Genomic DNA, 17,406 nt, shown 5'->3' on the forward strand with positions numbered 1-17,406 from the left:
AAAGTCCATCCAACCAAGCATTTTAGGACTTATAGTGGTAAAAATGGAAAGGAAACCGAAGACCATCATCAGAAGGCTCAGAATTGGGCACACCCGCCTAAACTGCCAACACTGCAACACTCGACTAAGTGTACTGCACTTACTTGTGGAGTGCAACCACTACGCAGCAGGACGGACCAAATATGGCATCCACGGAAATTTGTGTACTATTTTAAACTCTAAAAACAAATTGTGTAATGTGATAGAGTTCTTTAAACATTGTTAAGTATACCACCTACTGTAAATTTAACTTAATTATTTATTGCTATTGTAATGTTCCTTGTGTCCATGGCCGCAGCAGCCGAGACACGTTAATTGAAATAAAAAAAAAATAAAAAAAAACATGTCCTTTTACCAAGATAAAGACAAAATTTCTATTATATTGAAATCATGCGATTAACTTCTTTATTATTAAAAACTGAATGTTATGTTTTTAGTTAAGGGTAGTGATATTGTCTCAGGAACAAATGAAAAATATGCATGATAGTATAACCGTGTCTTCAAAGTTTTGTTCAACCGCATAAGTTAGAGCTTTCAACAGCATAAAGAATAAGACAGTTGAGAAAATATTCGTCAATCTCTGGTAAATGTGGATTATATTTCCGTATCCTGATCCATCAAAACAGAAATCAAATAAGAAAAAGATTTGCTGTACAAACGTATGCAATATAATATATTATAAACTTCAATACAAAAATGGAGCATTACTTTATATCTAATAACAAATTTTAAATAAATAAAATCTAAAACTAAACACAATCTATTATTTTCCAAACCTTGTTCTAGGGACATGTTGTGGAAAGAAAAATCGACCGGAAAAAACAAGTAATAGTTCACATCCCATAAAACTGTTCAGTCTTGACAACCTTAAGAGGTTATCAAAGTTCAATCCTCGTTTATAAAAATAAATTTTAAATTTTACTATCAACACAAAAATATATTGTATATTATTTTCTGTTGCTTCGAAACATAAAAAATGTATAAAACATTCATGTTTCCTAATACAACATCCGCTTATCTAATTTTTTCATTCGATATTTATGGAAATATCCTTGGATAAGAATCTCCGATATTAGGCAATAAAAATTACTAAACAACCAATGTATATTTAAATATTACTGACCTAAAATGATTTCACATTGTTATGAATACATTATGCATATGTTTAATTCCTTTAATTTTGGCAAAATCAACAAATCCTGGTATTTTCACAATGCTTATCTCTACATTTTTCAACCTTTCATTGATCTCTGCAATATAGACACAACAAACGATTAACAGTAGTTATTTTGGAATTCGCTAAGCAATGATATAGGTATAGTAGACTTCATGGAGATGCTTTCAATGGACCTTGTCAAAATTGTGCACTTTGGACTGATCAGTAAATAGTGATAGGTCTGGATCCCGCGTACCAAAAAATAGTTGATTAATAGCAAGCTGAAAATTTGTTAATAGCTTAACGGTGTCTATTCGGACAAACTTTGATATATTGGAACACAGGAACAGGGGAAGTTTTAATTGTGGAACAGGTTAAAAATTTGGACCGTCAGACTACGAAAACGTCAGATGTATTTTGTCCGACAGAACTTCCAATTGATTTGTTACCCTTTCATTAAACGCTCATACAAAAATCAGACTGCTATTACTAACCAACATGGTTCCTGTAATTTGACATGTTCTTCGTGTTCCACTCATTAAAATGCCCAGTTGGTGATAAACACCAGTCTGATTTTTGCATGAGAGTTTAATTGAAAGGGCAACGAATCAATTGGAAGTTTTGTCCGACACAATACATCTGACGTTTTCGTAGTCTGACGTTCCAAATTTTTAACCAGTTCCACCATTAAAACTTCCCCTGTTCCAGTGTTCCCATATATCAAAGTTTGTCCGACTAGACACCGTTAAGCTATTAACAAATTTTCAGCTTGCTATTAATCAACTTTTTTTTCTTATGCGGGATCCAGACCTATAAGAATGTTTTCTATATTTGAATGAAGTTGATTTTAATTCAATTTTCAATTGTGAATCTATTTTAATCTTAAAGTTTGAACATTAGCAGTTATTGGATTGCTTCTGGATTTTTGCTTTGAAGATGTTCATCTGGCTTCTTTAAATTTCATCTCAAAACGGAAAACCTTACATCCCAAAGGCAATGACCGTCTCATCTGCAGGCACGGCCATTGCGTAGATTCCTACGATTCCTACACTTATGCAACCTATTCGCCAGATTTAGCACTCTTGGATTTTTTTGTTCGCAAACTTAAAAAATGGCTCAATGATCAAAGGTTTTCTAACCGCGAAGAAGTGATGTCGGCAGTTAATCGTTATTTTGAGGAGCAAGATAGATTTTATTATAAAAAAAGAGTATCAAACTTATTCACTGAACGATATCAAAGCTCCACAAAAGCAAATTAAAGCAGTGAAGGCACTATACAACTAGAGCAAAGTAGCCCTTAAGCTCAGAAACAAAAGACATGTACAGTTCATTAGACACTACCAAAATATTATAATGATTATGAATGAAATATTTATTTTGTAGTAGAGACCTAAAATTGGATCTAAGGATAGGGTTGCTACGCTGCTACATTTTTAGAACTTTACTCTATGGACATGCAGCCTGAATGTTGAGATAAGAGCTATGACAACATGAAAATAGAACGTTCATATAGAACGGCCTAAACAAAGAGAGACACTGTAGGATTATAGAGGTGCTGGTTCTAAATAGAATATATGAAGATATCTACCTGTACCTGTAATTGTAATAAAGGAGTGGGAGAGAACTGTTTAAACACTAAGGTTTAAAGGAGCTTTTATTAACGAGTACTAACTATTTATTGAGAGTTGATATATACAAATATGTCAAATATGCCATCTGCTTTCTGGATTATCAGAAGGTATTTGACTGTGTAGACTGGACAGTTTTGTGGAAAGTTCTACATAAGATTGGGGTTCCTGATCATCTGTCAGCTCTGGTGAAAAGCCTATATGAGAACAGTGAAACCAGAATAAGAACTGAACACCATAAGTCCGATCCTTTTAAAATAGGTAGAGGAGTCCGACAAGGATGTATTCTATCTTTAAGTCTTTTTAATTTCTATGGGGAATATATAATGAGAAAAGCACTCGACAAATGGAATCGCGGTATTTCTATCGCAGGAAAGAAGATCTCAAATCTCAGATATGCAGATGATACAACATTAATAACTGCATCCGAAGAAGAAATGTCCAGCCTGCTGCATCTAGTGGAAGCCGAAAGCAATAGATGTGGTCTCAAGATCAATAAACAAAAAACAAAAATTATGATAGTAGATTATTCAAATTCACTTCAGACAACAGGAGCCTTAGACCAGTTTGAAGTGGTTAACCAGTTCAATTATCTAGGATCCTACATCAGTAATACAGGATCTTGTGAAACAGAAATACGTAGGAGAATAGGCATGGCCAAAAACGCTATGAGTCGATTATCGAAAATCTGGAAAGATCGCTCCTTGTCGAAGAACACCAAAATAAGATTAGTACGTGCCTTAAGTTTTCCCATATTTAATTACGGATCCGAAACATGGACAATGAAATCGGACGGCAGAAAAAGGATTGACGCCTTTGAAATGTGGTGCTGGAGAAGAATGCTTTGGATCTCATGGACGGAACACAGAACAAATCACTCAATCCTCCAAGAGCTTAATATTCAGACTCGACTTTCCTCTATTTGCCTCTCCACCGTCTTAAAATTTTTCGGCCATATTGCAAGAAGAAGTGATGAGAATCTTGAAAGACTTATAATTTCGGGAAACGTTGAAGGGCGTAGAAGTAGAGGTCGCTCACCTACTCGATGGACGGATCAAGTACAGAAAGCCAGTGGAAAAACATTCTCTGGATCCATGAGGGAAGCTCAGGACAGAAGCCGATGGAAAGAGATAGTTGCTCGTATTATAGAGAATCACGACACTCAGCAATGAGGAAACGACTGAGAAGGAGGATATACAAATATAACACAAAAATAACAGACCTAAGAGAAAGAGAAAACAAAACATATAAACAGAACGGTTAGATGCAACACTAGTGTTGATCGAGAGAAGAGAGAGAGAGAGCAAAACACTTAAACAAAATGGTTGGATGCAACACAAGTGTTGATCGAGAGAAAACTACTACATATAACTAGAATAAGTACTTACGAGCTACAATAAGTCTTTCAGTCTAAAGTCCGTGTACGCACTATACTGTCTGTCCAAAAATCCAACCACTGTCCAGGCTGAGCAGGCGATGTGGCAACTGTGTCTCGAAGGCAACGGAGTGTTGCGTCTTCTTCTTACTTGAGCTTAGGTGAGTAACAAGTGAGGTGATACCATTGCGAAATCTTTTGAGGAAACAACAATGTGTTGCAAAAACCTCATACTGGAGCGCCGAACACAATTTTCAATTTTAAGACACTGTAAACTTCCTTGACGGAATGTATTGATGGAGCGACAGACGTGTTGCATCCACCTCGGACTGACTGTGACACACTGCCCTTTGATTAAACGGGTGAGTGGGTGAGTTACCCTGTTGGCCCTGTTGGTACTTGGAGGGTGAGGGAGGTACCAGGAGAGAAATTTATTTCAAAGCACATGTCTTTTAGGCACACATTAAAAACTAAACACCTGTCCTTACATTTGCACTGTTGACACTGTTGAATTTCAAAGATGGACTTTTAAAAATATTTTTAATCATTTTTATATGTTCGAATAATATTCGAACACTGGACATTGAAGCAATTAAGAAAACAGAAGCTTTTGAGGGTTGGTGCTACGGTAGAATGCTACGAACATTATGGGTAGACAAAATTAGCAATATTAAAGTACTTGATAGAGTTAATATGAGGGAAGAAATTGAACAGACAATTAAGAGGCGGAGCTTGAATATTTCGGCAATATACAAAGAGGCCCTCGTTAGAGTCTGATGCTGCGTTTGATTATAGAGGCAAAATAAAAGGTAAAAGGGATGTAGCAAGAAGACGAACTTCCTGGTTACAAAATCTAAGGGAATGGTCTAGTCTGAGTTCTAACCAACTATTTAGAGCTGCTGTAAGTAAAATAAGAATTTTGCCATGTTGATATCCAACCATCTATAGAAGATAGAACCTTAAGAAGAAGAAGAAAAGATTATGATGAACCTGTCTCACATCGAATTGTTCAAAATATTTCTAACAATCTTTAAAACCATCAAAAAAATGTTTAGTCACTTAACCAGCAAACTAAAATCTGTGCAACAAAAAAAAACATCTTCTATCTATGTATTGACCTGTACTGTATTCAATTTTTCTTTTAAAGAAATACAAGCAAAACAACCAAACCTGTACTTAATGGAGTAAATATTCATGTCAAAAAGAGGCATAAAATCAATTCGAAACTACAAAATTATTTTCATAATTTGCATATAAATTAACGTTTTCATTAGTTAGTACATAAATATGATGGATGACTTTCATTATTGACACTTCTTCAAAATGGCGAATTTTAGCATATTAATAGTGACATTTATTCTACGGAGAGTATGGCAGACTTACCTATGATAGTCTTTTTTGCAGTAAATATTACCGTCCCTGGAAAAACAGGAGTTGTCACCTTCCAAAGTCCTTCTACACTGACAACACTGTAAACAAGATGTGTGCCACCTCCTTTCTACAGCTTGGAGATAGTACCTATCAGTTATTCTTGTTCCACAGCCAGCACAAATAGCACCTGGAAGAAGATATCTTTTTGTACATAAAATACTATTGAGTTTAGCTAGATCATATGAAGTAAGTTTTAAGACAAACACAGATGACTCCAGACATATAACTATAAATGGCAACGGGATAGAACAACTCACGGAATATACCAATCTAGGTATAATAGACCAAATTCTGAAACTATAGAAAGGGAACCAAAGTAAGGAGATTACTAGAAGAGCAAGACTAGCATGGGGAGGGATTTGGAAAACTTAGTTGGATACTTCTTCTTCTTCTTTAGGTGCCGTGTCTGTATTCAGACGTTGGTCGTCATGTTTAAAATTTCCTGAAACCTTCCTCTATCGGCTGCATTGCTTATATCGGTTGGATACTTAAAAACCGCAAAGTATTCTAATACTTGAGGAGCAAAGTGTTTAATCAGTTTAATTTTTCTATCTACACTATCTATTCTTTCGGGGATATATCGGCACTCTTGTACTTAAGGAGATTAAAAGCAGCCAGAAAACTAGAGACGTATCAACTTGTTAAATACAACCCTAAAACTTACAACTAAAATCTTACAAGACGTAATGAATCAGAGTATAAGTTTAGCAGATGAACAACGGGGTTTTCGTACTAGAAGATCGTGGACAGATGCAATATTCGTCATAAAGCAAATTACTGAGAAATCACTAGAGTATAATAGACCAGAATTTCTATGTCTGATTGACTGAAAGAAAGCATTTGACAGAGTAAAACTCAAAGATGTAATCCATCTTCTGTATAATAGAGAAGTCCCTCTAGATATCATAAAGACTATTGAGAACATCTACCAAAACAACAAAATGGAAGTCAGAATAGATGGACAACTTACAGAACCTATAGATAAAGGCAGAGGAATAAGACAGGGAGTCTCATTGAGTCCTATGCTATTCAATTTAATCATGGATAAAATCATCAAAAACTTCAACAAAGGAAGAGGATATAGAATGGGAAACAAAGAAGTAAAAATACTCTGCTACGCAGACGACGCAATATTGATATCCCAAGATGAAGATAGCCTGCAAAGATTAGTCCACAGATATAACATAAGATCAAACGAATTCAATATGACAATTTCATCTCAGAAAACCAAAACAATAGTAATCAGTAAAGAACCAATTAGATGCAAAATAGGAATTGATGGTATCAGTATTGAACAAGTAATGGAAGTAAAATACCTTGGAATTACATTGTCAAGTTACGGAGACCTAGACAAGGAAGTGAGAAATTAAGTACAAAAAGCAAATAGATTGGCAGCATGCCTTAATAACACTATATGGCGAAACCGACATATTAACACTGAGATGTAACACAATGTAACGTACAGTGTATAAACGAATGGACACTAAATAGAAAAAAGAATGGAACAACCACATAACCAGAATGGGGGAGACACGTGTGGTCAAAATAGCACGAGATAAATCACCAATCGGCAGAAGAAGTATCGGCCGACCGGGCAAAAGATGGAGTGACAACCTTCCATAGAGGTATCAATCCGCCAATGAACAAGCAGAATTGCTTATAAAGAGGAAGAAGAAGAAGAAGAAGATCTTTCCGATCATGACATTTGGATGTCAAATTTAAACCATAACTAAGGCAAATATGAATAAACTAACCACAACAGAAACAGAAATAGAAAGAGCAATGTTAGGTATATGACTGTCAGATAAAAAGATGAACGACTGGGTAAGATCAAAAGCAAAAGTCAAGGACATAACAATAAAAATTGCTAAACTTAAATGGAGCTTCACAGACCACACTGCTAAACAAAAAGACCAACGTTGGAACGACACAATACAACAATGGGAACCTTACGAAAGTACACGACCAAGAGGAAGACCACAGAAAGACCTATATCCAAACATGGAAGATAGAAGGCTAAGAAGAAGAAGAAGAAATTTTTAATTTTCTATTTCTAATTTACAGAAGACAAATCTGCCTTTTCATCCCGTTTTTTAGAATGATTAGGTAATCGGCTTTAGTTCGATTGAATAGTCATTTACCATATTGGTGCTCGTTTAAAAAGTTTAAACCAATTTTCTGGCCTGAGAGAGAAAATTATACTTTATTGATACTATGTACCAAAAGGCTATCGACCGAAGTCTTTTAGCCAATTCATGCTTGAATTTTTCAAAAAAGTCAAAAACAACAAAGCACCAGGACTAGGTAAACCAAAAATGGAGGTACCCTTTATACGAGAGCTGTTCAAAGAGAAGAGAGAAATAAAGTTACAGCGGTAAGCTAGATTCCAGTTGAGTGGCATCTATCATACATCTCCTCCATTTTCAAAGAAGGTAACAAAATGTCACCAAATAACTATAGATGAGGAATCAGTGTAGGCATTCAATAGCAAGAATCTTTACAGAACAACCACAATAGAACCACACATCGACCATTAGGGTGAAGAACAAGCTGGATTCAGAAAAGCCAGATCATGTCTAGATAATTGTATTCATCATGAGACGAGTGATAGAAAACAACAAAGAGAAAAATATCTAAACACATATGACTTTTATCGAAAATAACCAAAACCATTTGCCACAACCCAAGTCTCTGTCATGGTTGCGGAATTTGAGAGAGTGGTTTGGCTGCACTACTAATGAACTCTTTAGGTCAGCTGTAAATAAGGTCAGGATAGCCTTGATGATTTCCAATCTCCAATAGGAGTGGCGCAAGAACAAGAAGAAACCTCTGATATCGTTTACTTACCGTTCTCTTCTACGCAGCTAGCCGCAGGACTCTCTGGAGGTGTGGAAGACTGTAAAGGTTCTATCTTTGGTATATGCTGTTCGAAAGAGGAATGCGGCCTACAGAGATCTGGCGAAGTGAGCGGCCTTTGCGTCTGGAGCTGAGACAGCCCAGAAGATCCGTGCGGCGGCCTGCAGATCTCGGATCCGCACGATTGGTGGTTGTTGTTGGATGGAGTGCTGCAAGAACTGCCACTGGAGATGCTCTGATCCGGATCCCCCATTGACGAGTCGCACGAGGGAAGATTCGGCGAGAGGTCTCGAGAGGGATCATACGCCGGGCCAATGTACTGCTCGTGCTGCTGCTGAAACGAAGAACAGTGTTAGAAACTAATGTAATAATTCTAAAAGGCAAAAAACAGTATGGAATGAATAGAAATATGTTGAGAAGCAAGACTCTAACTAAGAGAACAAAGATGAACCTATATAAGAACTTAATAAGACCTGTTGTTACATATGGGATGGAAACAACGACGGAGAATAGGAGAGATGGAGAATAAAGAAAATCCGAAGAAAATAGGGCTAGAACTATAGGCCGATAACTAAAGGCATAATACAAGCAAATAAACAACGGAGCTTGCAAAATTTGATAACAGATGACGCAAATATTGAAGTTGTAAAACATCTTACATATACCTGAGCGTACAGATAAATGAGGACGGCACCGAGGAGGAGGAAATACGTAAAAGGATAATGATTGCTAATAAAGCATACTCTCTATTGCAAGCTTTTGGATCCAAAGACATCTATACTGACGTAAAGATCAAAATATATGAAAACATAATATGAACAATAGCAATATATGACAGAAATATTGATCACGACAGAAAGTCTAATAAATTTGATTAATAATTAAAAAAAATATTGAGAAGGCTACTGGCATCGATCTGCGATAATTTTATGTGGAGAATAAAGTTCAACCACGAGTTATATAAACATTACAAAGATCCCTACAATGGCAAATTATGCAAAAATGCAAAGCTTGCGCTAGAAGGTCAACTTATAAAAATGAATACTAATAGAGCACTAGAGTTGCACAAGTTTGACTTGAATGTTTGAACTTGACTTGAGTTTGACTTAATTTCAAATCAAACTCAAGTCAATCCTTCTGACAAATAATTCAAGTCAAGTCAAACTGGTCAATCGTACAGGTTTGAAAATTCAAACTGTTTGTCAAACTAGTTTGAAAGATTTTGAAAAATAATTTATTTCGTAGATATACTTTTTTAACAATCCACGACGAAAATAAAATCCCTGTAGCTGGCTGTATACCGTAAATCACAAAAAATACAGGATCCTTCGTAAAATGTATATTTAAAAGACCCTAATAAGGGTTGCATCACAAAACAAAACGCTTTCGGATTAACAAGTAATCCATCATCAGTGTTAAGCCAATAACATGCATGCGTGAGCCACCAAAAAGTTATGGGTAAAAACCCTTTAAAAGGTATAAGACCTTATATTATACTACATATTATGTTTAAAATAGTTAGATGTTGCAAATATTCCTGGATATTACCCAGGGCAACACAGACTCTAACCCACGTGGATGTGATATGAAAGGGATGAACCTCACATATTGAAAATTGAGTGTCAACTATATCTTTTAAAGGGTTTTTACCCATAACTTTTTGGTGGCTCACTCATGCATGTTATTGGCTTAACACTGATGATGGATTACTTGTTAATCTGAAAACGTTTTGTTTTGTGATGTAAGCATTATTAGGGTCTTTTAAATATAACTTTTACAAAGGATCCTGTATTTTATTTTTTTTTATTTTTTTATATACTTTTTTGTTGAGATAGACATGTCAGTTGCCAATTAAGATAAGAAATTTAATAATACATTGAGTGCCATATAAATCATCCTTTAGTTCCAATAACATTATTATTTGTTTCCTTCTACTCATTTTTAAAAATCATGTACAATAGAACACTGACACTTTCACAGTAAACTATTTTTTAGCACGCGCAACAAAATTAAATAAAAAAATACTAAATGAACAGTTTTTGGTTTAAATGGGATCTAGCTATTTTTATAATTTTCTGCTTTTATAACCGATAACAATAAACACCGGCTCCGTCTTCAACGACAGAACGAAAGTCATAAAAAAAGTGAAAGTTAAAAAGGAAGAAAACAAAGAACCTCAAAAATCTGTTTCCGTACCAACCCCTTTTCAAGGATGTTAACGCCTAGTTCCTTGAAATTTTATGGTCAAATTTGGATTATCTACATTTTTTCAATACAAATGCCCCAGAATCTCATAACATATGGTGTGTACTAAAAGTAAGTAAGTCAAACTGCGTTTAGCAGAAGGTACTAATAAAACAGTAGAAGTTGACCTGTACCTTACAAAGCAGACTTTTGAAATTAAAAGTTGTACGGTTGGAATAAAATCCATATTTATACATGAAAAACAAGCTATTGATTTATACTCTTAGTACAGAAATGATTAATAAATATTCAAAATTCAAAATATAGAAGAATCCCGAAAGGTTCATTTTATGACTTATACTATATTCTTAGTACATAGCACGTTAGACATAATATAAAGATTTTATATAGATTATTTGTATTTTTCAATTTAATAACATATATATAAACACAACATTTTCACTTTAAAAAAATTCCATCATTTTTTGACGGAAACTTCAAAATTAATGTGTACATTAATGGGGACAAGACTGTTATTCTGGCCAAACGCTTAGTTTAGCATAAACAGACCAAAGTCGGCGCTTAGTCTACAATTGCGAAACTGTTATGAATGGCAGTTATGTATATATGGCAGTTAAGGGCCGGCGTAGCGCAGGTGGTAGTGTGCTTGCCTCGCATGCCGGTGGTCCGGAGTTCAAATCCTACCGCCGGCAAGAACAACTAGACATTTTTAAATGTCTATAGGCCCCAGGTCGACTCAGCCTGAATAAAATGAGTACCTTGGGTAAAACCAGGGGTAATAATAGGCGGTTGAAGCGTAGCACTGGCCCTGTTACCTTCCTTTGTATACCGTAGGCGGCGTAGGCCCTAGATACAGCAGATTACCCTGCTATACTCCCAAAGCCGCTTGCGGTATAAAACGGGAGACTATTGTTATTATTATGAATAAACTAAAAACCCTTAATAGACAGAATGTCGCTTGGTTTATTTTTGTTTTTCTTAGTAACCATTAACGTGACAATAACAGGGATTTTTCCAAGATAGTTTTAGCTATGTGTCACCAGAATCCGCTGTTATCTCGATTTTAAAGGAATGGCGCTTGGTCGAGTTATGCATAACGCTGTCCTTTTAAAGAATTAGTTCACTGTTTGTGATTTTATAACGCTGTTCTTTATTTTTACATAATAGAAGTATGTATGCACTTTGCAATTTCCATTGTTTTGAAATCACCTGCCGCAACATCAAATAAATCAGTATATTTATTTTTCTTAATTAATGCTGCTTCGACTACAGATTGTCTCTGTTAATTTTTGCAGTGAGAATACCTTCAATATCAGACTCAATTTGTTCTGGTACTTATTCTGAACCGAAAAATATCCACATTCAGATATTAGGTTTGTTCTAGCAAACAGTCAAACTAGTCAGAAACCGTCAGCAAACAGTTGGTTAGTGAGAGAACATAATACAGTCACCAGTGATATCCCCTCTACTCGCGCTGGTCCACTATTCGCTGATGGTTTCAAACCGTTTAAAACTGATGCTAGAACACACCTATTATCTCCCAAAGCCACACACTTCAAAACGAACGTAATAAACAAGCCAAACATGGACGTCTAAATATGAACTACAAACTAATTTGCGGAGTAGCAGAATACAGATTCAGACCTATCCAAATAAGTCACAACAAAATCCATACGCTCTTAATTAGAATTGGAAATAAACACGTTGCCAATATGACATTCAAACTTCAAACTGTTTGAAGAAGTTTGATTTCAAGTCAAACCTAAAGATATCGAAATGAAGTCAAGTCACACTTTTTTACAAAAAAAGTTTGATTTTCAAGTCAAGTCAAGTTTGTTGAATAAAATCAAACTAGTTTGACTTGATGCATCTCTATAGAGCACCTATGAGAACGTTTACTGGAATTAGAATGGGACGTCGGCCAGTAGGAAGAGGTGAGTAAACTAAGTGAGAACATATGCTAAATAGATATTGAGGGTGCATAACTACTGAAGGAGGGCAGTGAAGGAACAGGATCCTTGGAACCGCATGTTGGGGAAATCCAAGGCCCGACTTGGGATCTTGCGCCATTGATGAGAGAGGGAAAAAGTACTAAAAACCTATTTTTTTACTAAATATAATTCAATTAGGCACTACATGGGGGTCCACAGCATCAACTTTAAGATCATCTGCTCTTGGCCTGATCCTGATATATCCGGTGGCAGAATACTATGCACCAGTGTGGCTAAATAGCAGGCATACCCACCTAGTCGACACTCAACTAAACCGTGCTATGCGTATAATAACAGGCACAATTAAGCCCACCCCCACAATGCATATAGACAGTCGCCAGCTTCTAGTCCACAACGACATCCCCGATATTTTGGAAACCGTCTCCGATCCAGGTTACCCCCTCTACAATCTGCTTAAGAGATGCAGCAATCCAACTTTGAGTTAAATACCCGATGGAGAGAAGATTGGGAAAGTAAGACAGATCCGCATTACCACAGTCTACCGGACATCATAGAAAAACCTGGCGAATTTGAACGTCCCCGTAAGATTTGGGCAGCCTTAATCGAATTAGAACAAACTGTGGTAAATAGATGCGCCGACTTCTTCTACAGATGGGGTAAACTTCCCTCGCCTTCTTGTGACTGCGGCGCTGCAAGACAGACGATCAGACACATTGTTCAGGATTGCCCACGCAGAGCATACACAGGCGACCCTATAGACTTTGTAATGGCATCGGGACATCTGTTTGTGATGCATTGTGTAATGCATAAATATAAATATATTCTGTGATGTACTTATACGCTAAATCAATAAATTACGAATTATTTTTTGTGCGAACTAAAAAAATCTTTCTCAAACAATTGAATTACATACTTAATTTTCTATCAAATTGTTTAACATAATTTTCACCTTTCACCTTTAATTTTCAGGATATAATGATACTTTCATTTCAATATTCCGATTAAAAATTAATAAATGCATATTAGACTTTTATACTCCGAAATTTCCGTTAATTAATTTTTTAGTGCTATCAAACGTTTCAACACGTTCCTTAAACTGCGCTCGCTGTCAATTTTTATATCTTTTCTAAAATAACTTATGACAATTATTGCTCGTAAAGTTTTTGAACCTGACAAGGTGTTTGTTTAAATTCGTCGTTCTAATTGGACGCTTCAATTCGACTAAAAAAAACAACTGACCTGTGGCTTTTGCACCTGAATATTTAAGTAACCCCCTAATAGGCGCGAAATTTTATTGGTAATTTATTCATAATTTGATAAGAAAGTCACCAGCAAATTTAGATATTTACATAATTATTAAAGTTCTACTTTGTTTAAAATATGTCATAATTTGAATCCTGGGTTTAAAAAAAACGTTTTTGTTTGTCTGTACATTAGGCTATTAATCATGTTCAAAATAAGAGAGCTAAAAGGAACTACAACGTTAATGGGATTTTATTATCTCATATGGTCAACGGACCTCTATATATGAAAAAAACCGCGGAGTGCTACCATTTAAATGGGTGCGTTTTTGAGAAAGAGGTGAATTAGTCCCTAGGCACAGTGAATTAAGGTGAGTTCCATTCACTTTTGGTGCAAACACTTCTACAGGAAAATTGTTCCAGGATAAATTTACTATCGAAATATTATATTTTAAAGCCAATTTTTTTACAAAATTACATTCAAAAGAAAAGCAAAAAAAACACGAAAGAAAGCAATTTTGTTTTTTGCCCCATAATGTTTTTCCACAGGGATACAGGTATAGGAATTGCTTCAGCCAAAAATAACTTCCATCCTTCCTCTTTAAAATGACGTTTGGTAGAAGTCTCTAGGATTTATAGTTTCCGAAATAGGATCTTTCAAATTTTGCCGCTCACAGAATTTTTGAGCCATTTTCCCCATTATTTCACAAACATTGTTGTGTAACTTTTTTCTACGCATTTCTAGGTATATTCAATGGTACATTTAGTAGAAAGAGAATTCAATTACCTTTAAAATGGTCTACTGTATAAGGTTGTACGACTATTTTTAAACAGTTATGCTTTTTCAAGATTTTATACTTTTTATTATTTTTGATATTTTTTATGATTATTTTTTAAATTTCTCATTATGACTTTTTTTCTTCTACATTTAGGTATATACATTCTGGAATAAAAAAGCGTATTTTCTTTACTTTAAAATGGTGTATTGCAATCACCTCTAGGACTATTTTTAAACAAGATATACGTAGAATATCCAAGGGTATCCGTAATTTGAGAAAAAATTTAAATTTTTTTATTTTTTTCAATTAGAAGAATATAATTGCATATTGTAACATAATTTTTAATTCCAAATAACTGTTCTTAATAACACTTTTCGATATTGTGAAATATAAAGGTACTCTTGAGCGAAATTCATATTTTTAACATATGTACCTCGTACACTATTGATAAAATTGTATATCTGATGATTACATCTTAGGTTTTAGACTATGCAGAGCATTTTATAAAGAATAACTTTTTTCATAAAGTTAATAATAAAAAGTTTTTCATATGGTTCCTAATTAGTGGGACCTATTGCATGTGTATATGTCAAACTTTGAAAAAGCATATTTTATTTAAAAATAGACCTAGAATTTTTTACAATGCACCATTTTAAAGTAAAGAAAATAAGCTTTCCTTTTTATTGCACAATGTATATACCTAAATATACAATAAAAAAAGTTATAATGAGAAATTTAAAAATAATCGTAAAATATATCAAAAATCATTAAAAGTATAACATTTTTAAAAAACATATCTTACTTAAAAATAGTCATATACCCTTCTCCCATAGACCATAATTGACTTTTCTTCCTACTAAATGTAACATTGCATGTACCTAAAGCTCCGTAAAAAAAGTTACAGAACAATGTTTGCGAAGTAACAAGGAAAATGGCCCAAAATTGTTGTGAGTGGCGAAATTTGAAAAGTCATATTTTGGAAACTGTACATCATACTGACTTACATTAACCGTCATTTTAAAGCGAAAGGATGGAAGTTTTTTTTCTGTAAAGCAATGCCTATACCTATATCCCCGTGGAAAAAAGTTATAGGGCAGGAAACAAAAATGATACCTTTCGTGTTTTTTTCTTGCTTTCCTTTTGAATATATTTTTGTAAAAAATAACTATTTTGACTTTAAAATGAGATATTTCGATAGCAAATTTAACCTGGAAAATGTTTCCTGTAGACGTGTTTGTACCAAACGTGCATAGAACTCACCCTAATTCGCCCTGTGGCTAGGGACTAATTCACCCCTTTAAATGGTAGCGGTTTTTAAATATTTAGAGGTCCATTGACTATATGAAACAATAAAACCCCGTTAACGTTGTAGTTCCTTTCTAAAATACATAATTAATAACATACATATATTATACTGGGTATTCCAAGATATTTTTAACAGCCTATAATTCAAGAACTAGAAAATATTTTTATTTAAAATTGGAAAATGTCAATTGGACTTACAATACTACCAATTATTGATGTCCATGTGACATCTGTGACGTTATCACGGGTGCTGTGACTTCAATACAATGGAAAAATTAAATGGATCTGGTGGTGAAAGTTAGGTCAAATGAAAGAGGTTTTTTATCCGAAATTCAAAGTTTTACCACAATGAGGATATTAATTCAGATAATATTAGATAATAACAAAATTAAAGCATATTTTTCATTTGGTAATGTGTTAGTTAAGTGGCTCTGTATATGGTTATGCCGATTTCGAACTTTGAAATTAAATTTTCTTTAATCTAGTTTTTGGTATTTTTCAGGCGCAATATCGATAGTTTCTATTATTATAATATATTGTCATAAGTACCATGAAGAGATGAAAATTTGTATGGAGAAAGAAGACTGAAAGAAAAAAGGAATGGTTCAAAGATTACCATCCTATTGTTTATAACTTCGTCGCAAATGACGGTCTCAAATTTAACCGGTTGTATTTCAGGAACCATTCTTCGCAATTAAACTTTTTGTTCATTTTAAAAGAAGCGTTTCTCTTTTCAACGTCGTTTTCTGAATTTCTTTTATTCTATTTTATTATGCTATGACGATTTTCTAGGCGAATTATGAAGGTCCTAAGTGCCATATAAGTTGTTGAAAATCATTGAATAAAAAAATGTTGTTTCCTAAACTTTTTTTTGTATTTGTTATTATTTTGCAATTATCTGTATTTTATTTTTAAATATTTTAGTTTTTTTATTAGTGCTCCTGACCTATCTGAGAGGGACGATAACTCAATAATTATTATTACTGAAGTTATCACATAACTTTTTCTCTAACAATCCGAATACCACCTCTCACATCCACCTTAAAACAGATACGCTCTAGTCTAATCTTTAGGTTCCCAAAAAAATTTAAGGATGTTAGCACCGGTTTTGGAGGCCATCAGATGGGTCCGTTAGTTCCAATCCAGCTGTTTGAAAATGTGGCATTAAGGTAGTTGATTACTAGAGAGCGGAATATAAGCAAAGTGCATATAGATGCATATATTGCATATTTTCAGACAACAAACACAACATTGCATATTTAAGCTAAACACGATTTATTTTGCATATTTTAAAAATAAATTATATAAAAGTTTAAAATTTTCCTCTCTTATTTATCTATCGTTATTTATCTATCTATCGCTCATCTGGACTTTCCCATTACTACCTGAATTTAACAATTATGGGTTTTCCCAGAAAAATATTATTTTATTAGCGTAGC

General features: G+C 34.4%; 1 protein-coding gene across 1 annotated transcript in view; it reads right to left on the minus strand.

Annotated features, from left to right (window-relative positions):
• Positions 1-17,406, minus strand: part of LOC114330350 (LIM/homeobox protein Lhx9) — an 811,204-nt gene that overhangs the window by 543,631 nt on the left and 250,167 nt on the right. Inside the window, exons 2-3 of the mRNA XM_050661390.1 lie at positions 8,477-8,816; positions 5,582-5,756 (exon numbers count right to left, since the gene is read on the minus strand). Of these exons, the coding sequence (XP_050517347.1) occupies positions 5,582-5,756; positions 8,477-8,816 (515 nt within the window). The remainder of the gene's footprint in view (positions 1-5,581; positions 5,757-8,476; positions 8,817-17,406) is intronic.

The sequence above is a fragment of the Diabrotica virgifera genome, chromosome 9, assembly GCF_917563875.1.
Source record: "Diabrotica virgifera virgifera chromosome 9, PGI_DIABVI_V3a".
Taxonomy (NCBI): Eukaryota; Metazoa; Arthropoda; class Insecta; order Coleoptera; family Chrysomelidae; genus Diabrotica; species Diabrotica virgifera.